The sequence below is a fragment of the Arachis ipaensis genome, chromosome B1 (assembly GCF_059453495.1).
Source record: "Arachis ipaensis isolate K30076 ecotype BB chromosome B1, ASM5945349v1, whole genome shotgun sequence".
NCBI lineage: Eukaryota > Viridiplantae > Streptophyta > Magnoliopsida > Fabales > Fabaceae > Arachis > Arachis ipaensis.
Genome location: NC_142436.1, coordinates 151,432,725 through 151,443,518, shown reverse-complemented (window position 1 = coordinate 151,443,518; position 10,794 = coordinate 151,432,725). Strand labels below are relative to the sequence as shown.

At 29.9% G+C, this 10,794-nt stretch overlaps 2 protein-coding genes across 2 annotated transcripts; both read right to left on the bottom strand.

Moving 5' to 3' along the window:
- Positions 1–7,707: 7,707 nt before the first annotated feature.
- LOC107642589 (uncharacterized) lies at positions 7,708–8,763 on the bottom strand. The gene is made up of 3 exons (XM_016345989.3): positions 8,561–8,763; positions 8,293–8,481; positions 7,708–8,204 (listed from the first exon to the last, which is right to left on the bottom strand). The coding sequence occupies exons 1-3, from the start codon at positions 8,689–8,691 to the stop codon at positions 7,955–7,957; spliced, it is 570 nt and encodes a 189-aa protein (XP_016201475.1). The 5' UTR covers positions 8,692–8,763; the 3' UTR covers positions 7,708–7,954.
- Positions 8,764–9,708: 945 nt separating this feature from the next.
- LOC107642579 (transcription factor/transcription regulator) lies at positions 9,709–10,771 on the bottom strand. The gene has a single exon (XM_016345978.3). It carries the CDS (start codon positions 10,621–10,623, stop codon positions 10,144–10,146), a length of 480 nt encoding a protein of 159 aa, XP_016201464.1. The 5' UTR covers positions 10,624–10,771; the 3' UTR covers positions 9,709–10,143.
- Between the last annotated feature and the right edge of the window lie 23 nt (positions 10,772–10,794).

Sequence of the window (10,794 nt, the reverse complement as noted above, 5' to 3'; positions counted from 1 at the left end):
GAAATTCCGTGTGAAAAATAAGTTTTTTGAGGTTTTTGAAGTCCTTCAATAAAACTTATAATAAAATAAAGATTTTGAGAAAAATCATTTTGTATTGATTTTAAGAATTCGGTGTCATTACAGTTAACATTAGTTAAAATCATTAATTTTTGATCTATTAATTTTGATAACTTAATTATTTCTTCTCTTAAATCTTCTAATTTACTTTTTTTCATTAGGTGACGCTTTTCTTTGTGAAGAGCTACGGTTTTAAGTGAAAAGTATGGCTTTAAAAAGTGTGATTTAAATAAGTAAATCTTTAAATCTGTATAGATCTGTACCATATAATTTTCTTTTTTTTAATTGTGCCCTCTTCTCGATAATATTGTGTAAGCTCCTTGAATTATTCTAGTTATTGTTCAGTGTGATGAATTTTTTTAGGTATAACTTGTCCAATAATTAAAGCTGAATTTTATCTTTTTACAAAAGAAATATATTTTTGATAGATGACCTATATTTCAAAAAAAAAAAAAACACGTAATGTAGCTACTTGTAAAAGATTTTTTTTAAAACAAAAAATTCAACACAATAAGGTAGAACCGCTAGAAAGTATAAAATTATTAATTAACAACAGAAAATTAAATTATAATTATTTTTGGTATTGTCATCGACAACTTATCACTAATATTATTACATTGGTGATTGTAATTAATCCCTTTACAAAAAAAAAATAAACACAGCCAAGTGAGAGATGTGAGTCATTCCTATTAGTTGGGATGAGATCCTTAACAACATGATAATGGTGTTGGGCCAACCGCTCTTGCTTCGCCTATTACACCGTCGCAAAACACACTTGTTGGGCCAACCGCAGAGAGCTCTCGACCACCGGAGAGACTTAAAGGAGGAATTAAACGAGAGAATATAAGATGAGAACATCCAACTCAAAACTTTAAGATATTAAGTTAATGGATCTCTTATCTTATAAACTCCTCATTCTTTCTTGCTTTCTTTGATGTAGGACTAATTTCAACACTTCTCACACTTGCAACACTAACAAATGGACAATATAAACTAGCACTGCATCATATGTTTCCATTATTTTGTTTTATTTTGTGTTATGAAATGAAGATAATGAAATCAATAAGGTTAGTGGATGCCGCTGCTATTGGCATTAATGAGAAATGCGAGGCATAAGAAAAGGTTGTTTCTTGTCTCGTTTAGCATTTTCAAATAATGCTCTTATTAATTTGTACCTCAATGATCCACAAAAGTTGGTGATAATTTAGCATCACATGGATGAATCTGGATTCCGATTTAGAAAAGGGGGAACAACAGACAAAAATCTCAAGTACTGATTGTATTGTTCTTCGCTATGGGGGCAAACAAACAAATTAATTCATTTTATCATAACACATTCTGTCCATATCTTTAATTATATACTAAAAATAGACACAAAAAAAATTATATACTAAAAACATTTTATATATTCATTCTTACTCATCAATTGCAATGATTTTAGGAAGAGGAGGAATGTTTAGGTTAGCCTCCTATTCCATCTCCTAGTAATATATTAAAATAAAATTAAAGATAGTCTTTAAATGTATTATTATTTTTTTAATTTTTTAGTATAATATCACATCAAATTAAGTGACTAATTCATATCACTCGAATATAATCTTCTATTTTTACATTACGTTAGAATTTTCATTGTATTTTTATCTCTTCATAATAACATATTTTTATATGTTATAAGATTCTTTTTTAACTTTAATTTTTCGTATTTTCTTACATTTTATTTTAAAGTAGGTTATATTATTACTTTTAATTTTAATATTAATTTTTTTAATAGGTATAAATTTGATTAAAATCTAATTCTTTCTCTTCTCCTTTCATACTCATCACTCATTCTTATATTTACTATATAAATCAATATTCATTTCGCACATTTTCTTTATCTCTTCTCACATAATCTCATACCTCTTTCTCTTTCTCTTTCTTATCTCCCTCTCCATTCTTACTAATTTTTTGTACTACTGGAATTTGGTTGATGATCATAGTTTTTATTTTTATTTTTTTTATTTGCTAAACATATGTATTAGGTGATTTTGTAATTGTATTCATTAATTTTTCTATTTCTTTGTGTAATTGTATCCATAAGTTATATAGTGTCTTTATCGCCTATATATATCACTTCTTTTTTTCAACAATTTACATTTTTTTAAATATCATTTAGTTACAATTGTTAAAAATACATATTGTCATGATTCATGAAAAATAAAATTAGGAAATTGAATATCATGTTTAATTATCTAGATATTAATAATATTCATACTTGTATTTTATCTAATAGTTTCATTATTGTACCATAGTATTTAAATATAACCTAAAAAAAAGATAAAAAATAAAAAAAGTAATTATTTAAAATAAAAATAAAAAATAATTATATAAAATCAAGTGAATAAACTTCAATTGAATATTAATATTATTTATAGTCTAATTTATGTATAATTTTATTTTTTATAATTATTAAATTTTGAATTAATTTTTTATTTAAAATTATCATTTATCAACGACTGTTATAAAATTTAAAATAATTTTGATATGCTACTAAACAAAATTTTAAATTTTTTAAATAATTAAATTTAATTCATATTATTATTCAATTGAATTATAAAATAATGGTTAAGTATAATTTTTATCTATATTAAAACAGTATATTTTTTATATATTTTTTTAATAATAATATTATCAAATCATATATAAATTACCAAATTAAATAAATGTATTGTATAATATTTTTTATATATTAATTTCTAAGTTTAATATTAATTTATATATGATCTAATATATCTCTAAATAATATATATATATAACATTTAAACTATATAATATAATTAATTTAACTATCTGCAGATTGCGCGGGTATTTTCCTAATCTAATTAACATAATTTGTGTGTACGAGAAAGAGGTGAAATATTTTGAAACTGAAGATTACTTAAATAAATAACAAACTATAGACATACAGAGACATCGATACTGTAATCCAGATAATATAACATAAAATTATTCACCATAACTGAAAAGGAAAAAAATAACGACAACTTAGAGACATTAACAAAAATTGTTATATGTATGCTAAAAGTTAATTATTATTATGTAATTTTTGTATATATTTATATATATTACTTCATATATTTTTTTAGTTAAATAATTAGTTACCATAATAGTTAAACCTGACATAATAGAATAATTAAATTTATTTATAGTAGTATAATAAAAAAAAGTTATAAGATATTAAATACATATTTTTAATATATATACACCTAGCAGGATTAAAAAAAAAAGAAACATACAAAAAATTTACTCTTTTAGGATTGTTATTGATTAGTGCCTTCCTTTTACTTTGCAAAGACAGACCGAAATGACAATATAGAAGATCTTAACAAACAATATTAAAGAAAAGGAGTTTAGATGACAAGGAAGGGGAAAGTATAGAAAAGAAATAATAAATGAATAAAAGAAGAAAAGGAGTGGGGAATGAAAAGAGTTTGCTTTATGGTACTAGAAGATAAGGATAGGATTGCTTTGATGTTGTTGGTCAAAAAGAGAAATGAGGCTAGAAATGTTGTTACCTGACTTAGATAGTGAAATGTGAGGGGTAAATAAAACAGAAAATGAATCAAGTGTGAAGGTCCATTATGGTTTGTGGCAAACCAGAATGGTGCCTCAACTACTCAACTTGTGCCTTAGCTTCGACCTAAGTGCTGTACGGTCCTGCCCTCCATTACCTCAACTACACACTTCTTCTTCTTGGTCTCCCACTTCAACTAGGGTGTTCATGGCCCGGCCCGACTCGAAAATTTAGTCCGGCCCCGAACATTTTAGAGGCTAATTTAGTGTGATTTCATCGGGTTTAGGGTCGGGTAAGGGTCTCAAAAATAGACCCGATTATTATTTTGGGTCAGATCCGGGTCATAGCTCGAGCCACCCGAACTCGGTCCGGTGGCTCGGTCATCATACACAATTAATATTTTGTGTTATTAGTGATTGATGATGACTATTCTTATGTGGAATTTAAACATTATAAACCCTAATATTTTGTGTTATTAGTCATTATAAAATTATAAGTTAATGTTTTATGTTTAAAATGCATAAGACTTTAGACTAATGCATAATATTGTGTTATTTGTATTGATTTAAATATTTGGTGTTATTAGACAATATTAGTATTGATTATGGTTATGCTTTAATTTTAGAGAATTGTTGGTTCTTGTTATATATTTTTAAGTGAATTTTACTATGTGAATTGTGAAATAATGGTTGGAGATTAAGTGATTTTTACATGCTAAAGACCCGGTTTTTACCCGGCCCGAAGGTGCATAAGTTTCATCGGGTCTAGGATCGGGTTAGGGTCTAAAAATTAGGTCCGGTCTATATTTCGGGTCGGGTCTTGGTTAAATCAAACCCGGTGTGGCCCGGCCCATGTACACCCCTAACTTCAACCTTCGTTTTCCTATTATTAAACTATTCTTCCACCTTAGCCCATGACAACAATAAAGAAATATCGTGGCCCACAAATTCAGCCCAACAGAATACACAAATTCAATTACAATTTTAGTCTTTATCTTATCTTATCTTTATCTTTATCTTATCTTTATTTGCTTTTATCTTTCATAGGCCAATGCTCTATATATACTTAGTTTTACTTTCATAGTTTACAAAATTCAATTCAATCAATTAAGAAATATAAAGTATAATATTCTTCCTCTCTTCTTTTCTTATTCTTTCACAATTTTATCATGGTATCAGAGCGCAATAAAAGAGGGAGGAGGTTGAAAAAGTAGGGTGATTTTTCACCGGAAAGATGATAGCTTATGTATCCTCTTCAAGGAGGATACCAAAGCTCTGATACCATGATAAAATTGTGAAAGAATAAGAAAATAAGAGAGGAAGAATATTATACTTTATATTTCTTGATTGATTGAATTGAATTTTGTAAACTATGAAGATAAAACTAAGTATATATAGAGTATTGGCCTATGAAAGATAAAAGCAAATAAAGATAAGATAAAGATAAGATAAAAATAAAATAAGATAAAGACTAAAATTGTAATTGAATTTGTGTATTCTGTTGGGCTGGATTTGTGGGGCGCGAGACTTCTTTATTGTTGTCATGGGCTCTGGTACCAGGGAGTGAATCCTCTCCAATGGAAAAAAAACTGAATGCTATCCAGTGTTTAATCTAACCCTTAATTGCTTTATCTCTCCTATTTAATTTTGGTCCCACTTAGAGAATTAAAAGTAAAAGATCACACTTTATTCTTTCAAGTATTTTTTTCACTGGAGAGGATCCATTTTTCTGATACCATGATAAAATTGTGAATGAAAGTTGATTGAACCTTTGGCTCCTTTTTCTCTTTCTATGACTTTCAATAAGAGAAGGGTATTTGAACATGATTTCTCTAGTAGTTGAACATAGTCTTTCTTCATTTTGCATAATCCCTTGAAACTTACTAACTTACTATCAAATGAAGCATTATTGTCATTGAGATAAATTTCGGCAACAATGATGCATGTGTCGTTTACAAGAAACTCATTTTCGGAGTGAAAAAATTTGTCGATATCCATGAACGATGAACAACCAATTGTAGCATTGCTACTGTTTAAGTTGACGGTGAAATCATCATTTGTCATTGTTCTTGTCATTTTTTTCATCATACTGATTAATTAAGGACAACTTGAAGCTTGAATGTTTGAATCGGAACCAGTCATCAGGAAGATTAGCAGGATTCAGAGCAGCCAAATAAATTGACAAACATACACATTCTTCTTCTGAGTCGAACTAAAATAAATCGTCCTCATACTTATCCTTTTCTGCGTTGTTGTCATCAAATTCCGGAAATATAACTATCCTCCAGGGATGAGGACCAGCAAAGAATGTTTGAGAGTAGCGCTTCTCACTGTTGATCAGTTTAGAGTAGTTGTTGACGGTCCATGTGAACTTCACAGTTGTTACCACCATTGCATTATTTTGAACCTCCATCTCGTTATGTTGAGAAGTAAGGGTGCCGAGTTATAATCTTAGTTTTATATATATATGAGCGAAAGAATAGGAAAATAAAAGACAAAATTTTTATTGATTGTTGATTGATTGAATTGTACTGACGTTTGTTGATTTGATTTGTTGTTTTAAGATCATCATCTATATCAGTTACCTCTGCTTTCAAGGTCTTGGTTTTTTCTTCTAAATCAACCACATTAGCCTTAAGCTTTTTCACCTTGGCTGCATTCTCAAATCAGCTCAAAGAAGATTTAACATGTGGTTCCAACCAACTCAAATCATCAAATCTAATCTCAACTTCTTCCCATAAATCTTGTAACTTCATACAAGCATGATCACTGTTCATGTCCTTCACTTTCTTAGTCTTTAGAAAATGCAACAGTTTCCCTTTTTTTTTTATTATCGCGCTCTACGCGCCCTCTAAAGACCACTCTTATTGTGCCATACGCGCCCTCTAAAGATCAATCTTATTGCGCTCTACGCGCTTATTTTTTTATTTTTTTTAAGATCGCTACTCAAGCACAGCATCTCCTTTTATATTTTTACCGCCGACAGCTCAAGTTCCGCCGCACGCATTTTTTGAAGATTGCTGCTCAAGCACAGCATCTTCTTTTATATTTTTGCCGCCGGCAGCTCAAGCTCCGCCGCACACATCTACCTTTGCATCACCACGTCAGACGCTCAACAATTTCATCGGAACTTATCCAAGATGTGGATTATTGACATCTTCCATCCACCAGCTTGTGGGAGCGTATTAAACTACTCTTCTACCTTAGCCCATGACAACAATAAAGAAGTCTCGTGGCCCACAAATTCAGCCCAATAGAATACACAAATTCAATTACAATTTTAGTCTTTATCTTATCTTATCTTTATTTGCTTTTATCTTTCATAGGTCAATGCTCTATATATACTTAGTTTTACCTTCATAGTTTACAAAATTCAATTCAATCAATCAAGAAATATAAAATATAATATTCTTCCTCTCTTCTTTTCTTATTCTTTCACAATTTTATCACCTATCTTCAATATAATATTTTTCTTATATATATAATAAAAGTTTACTACGATTTGATAATAACAAAAATGCTATTCGTATACGAAAATCAGTCATTAATATATATATATTAATACATGTGTGGTTTGATTTATTTTTAATATGTATTTTATAATGATAGTTAACTTTAGTGACTGATTTTGGTATAATTATAGCATAATTGTAAAAAATATTAGATACTTTTATTAGGTAACTACTATATTTTTCAAAGTAAATAGTCCTCTCTTCCTTTTTTTTTCCATTAAAAAAAATAGTGTTTTGTAAAGCAAGGGTATAAGGAAACATGGGCCTCGTTAAAGAAGTCCAACCAAAAATATGAACAAAAACCATTACTATTACAAAGTGTTGTCTCAGTTCCAATACAATAATACTCTTTTTTAAATTAAAAAAAAAAACAATAATACTCTTTTAATATTGAGCCTGCTATGCAATCTTAGAATTCATTCCTGTTACATTTTATCATTCTCATTTATAATTGCCACACATTTTGATTCTTTATGTAAATATAATAATTAATATGTTAACATGTATTATAATGTCTAATTATTTAGCGATAACTATTCACATAAGCACATGTAAAAAACAATCATAAAGAAGAGTCATCAACAAGTTAAAAAAAAAAAGGATGTGGATTGAGCATTGCAATCTCACATGTTTTCTTCATTACTTTCATGTTCTAACCAATAATGATGCAGATTAAAGAGTAGAAACCAAAAATATGAAGAAGCACAAGATTGCTTTTCTGTTTCATGTATAAAAATTATATCAAGTTATGGTCACTATATAAGTATATATACCACTCCACAAATAAAACCTCCATTTCATAATTCATAGCATCTGAAAATCTGAAACCCTAGCTAATAGTCATCATCGTCGTCTTCATTTCTAGTTCCAAAAAATCTCCTGAAAACTGCAGCAGCGGCACCAATCAACATAAACACAAGTATTGTATCAAATCCACCTCCGATGCCTACGGCAACCGATGGACCTGGCGCAAAGAAAGAAAACGGAGACCATCCCCATCCACCATAGAACGGAATCCCGTAACCGTAACCGTAACCACCCACTAGGGGAGGCGCCACCGGAGGATTCACATATATATTCGTCCTGTCAATTCATATAATATAATAATATTATTAAGAATTTGAAGCTTGACCTTAAGAACAGAATAGGAGAAGGATTGAATGAAGTTAACCTAGAATTTCTGTTGTTGATTCTTGGTGCGGAACGAGGAGCAGCAGACTTGAAGGCCTGACCACCGATTCTGCCACCAGTCTTGGCGGCTGAAGCATCGTTGACATTAACGGCGCCGAATGTTAAGATCCCGGCGGTGAGGGCAACCATTGCTAACTTTGCTAACTTATTATTCTCATTATTATTCTTCCTGTTTTTTCAATAACACAGTCAAATCCACATCAATAACTGAATTAACTGAAACAATAAATAAATAAATAAATAAATACCTTGGAGTTGGAGGAGGGATTTTAAGAGATTTGGGAGTAAGAGTCCTGAAGGTAGAATTAGTATTAGTAGCTGGCTTGGTGAAGTTGAGAGGTAATGGAGTCAGGAAGCTTTGCTGCAATATGCTGCACATTTCTGCACACTCTTCCTTTCTTGTGTTTCCCTTATTCTTTCTTTCTTTCTAGTTTCTACCATCTTTGCCCTGTTTAGTTTGTGGATATCAACTTACTTCCTCATCTACTTTCTGGTTCTCGTTTCTCCACGCGGCACACTTCCCCGCTGCTGACATGGCATCATTGAAGCCCAATTCTGGCCCATTCTTAAATGGGCCTGCACATTTAGGTACCTCATTTTATAGCAAAACGAAGCCTTGATACGGGTCCAAATAAAAAAAAGTAAATTCATATATAGCCGTGACCTCAAAATATTAAACTTTACATATATTTGTGCACAAATATATATATATTAATTTTGATGGTTAATTTTAATATAAAAATAATATTTTTAAATTTTTATTAAGAACTAATTCACTTTCAATTTAAAATTTATTTAAAAATTTATTGTTAATATATAAGACGAAAATACGAATCCTCCAATATTTAGTTTAAGTGGATCATTCGACATCTCCACAGATCTAAGTTGATTTATATTGAATTTATTTATTTGAACAAATATAGGTTTTATATCAAAGTCAAACAAAGTTTGTTTTTATATATATAAAATAGATTAAGCACATATCTCACTGAATTTAGTAAACTCCTAAATTTTCGTTTATTTCTAAAATCATAAGACGAGCTTCTCTAAATTTTAAATAATAATATATTAGTATTTTTTATTTTTATTTCTGTTTTCATAAAATACATGACTATATATACTCCTTTGTAAAACTTTTCCTAAAAGCTCTGTGCTTTAAAAGCATCGATTATGATGCTTTTATTGTATGTAAAATAATATATGTCAATATACATAAATAAATACATGTTAACTAATTGAATCCCGCTAGAAAACCAATGAAATATTTGTACAATGTATATAATGGACTATGAATTAAAAAACGAACATCATCTATACTATCTAGAATAATCATTCAAGTACTAGGAATAATAATTTAGAGCTTTGATACCATGTCATGAAACCACTCATCCCAAAATTTTAAACTGATAAAAAAAGGTAATACTAATAGTTATATCTCTAATACTGAATCGAACATCCCTAAACCTCAATTGTACACATTGTACTAATATTCCATTGGCTCCATGTATTTCCCTAACTAATTTGGCAAATGATTTTCAACCATCATAAACTGTTGTAAATACATGTTGTCCTTCGCATCTAAAATGACTACTAAGGAACTTAATTTAACCAAACTGATGCGTGATATTATCATCCCCTTAATTAAACCGTGCACCATTGTGCGAGATATATATGATTAAGAAGAATCATTACAGTAATTTGTTAAAAGAATCTAAATTAATTAGTTCTATAGAAAATAAATATATATCTTGAATTCAATTTGAACATAAAGAAGAAGCAACAAGTAGAAATTAATTAACAAATAAATGAAGAAGCAGTTTGAAAATTGAGACTATGAGAGAGAAAGCAGGCATTGAAGAACATTGACCTGCATCTCCAAACAGCTTATATAACTCTCTAATTCTGTAACCATTTCTTCATCAACAATCTCTTCTCCTCCTGGTATCAGCTTTCTCAGGCTACTCAACTGACTCTTCATCTTCTCATCTTCATCTGATGATGTCTTTAAACTAGGGTTTGAAGAAGCCTTTTCAGTAGTGGTAGGTGCTTCGTCTTCATCTCTTTGAAGAAGCTTGAGTTTCAGACCATGGCTCCACGCAAAACCTTGAGCTGAGAAGGCCATAGCCATGTCCACTTCATACTTAACATTCTTGAAATCAGAGGAAGTGGTGGTGCTGTTCTGGTTCTTGATCTTGGTCAACGCTGGAATAAGATAGTTGACATAGTTTCTGGTGAATGCAGATTGTGCTACTTTCTTTGCTTCCACAGAATAAACACGTCTGCGTTTATTACCTGCTGCATTTCCCTCCATTACCGTTAATTAATTAATTAATTAATTAATTTTAATCCTATTCTATTATCTGTTATAATAATGCTGCACTCATGAGATTGAGTGTAGCGAAAAGAAAGGATTAAAGAAGAGGAAGAAGAAGCAGCGTCAAGGATTCTTGTTGGTTGCAGTCGAACGACATCGACATGTGTT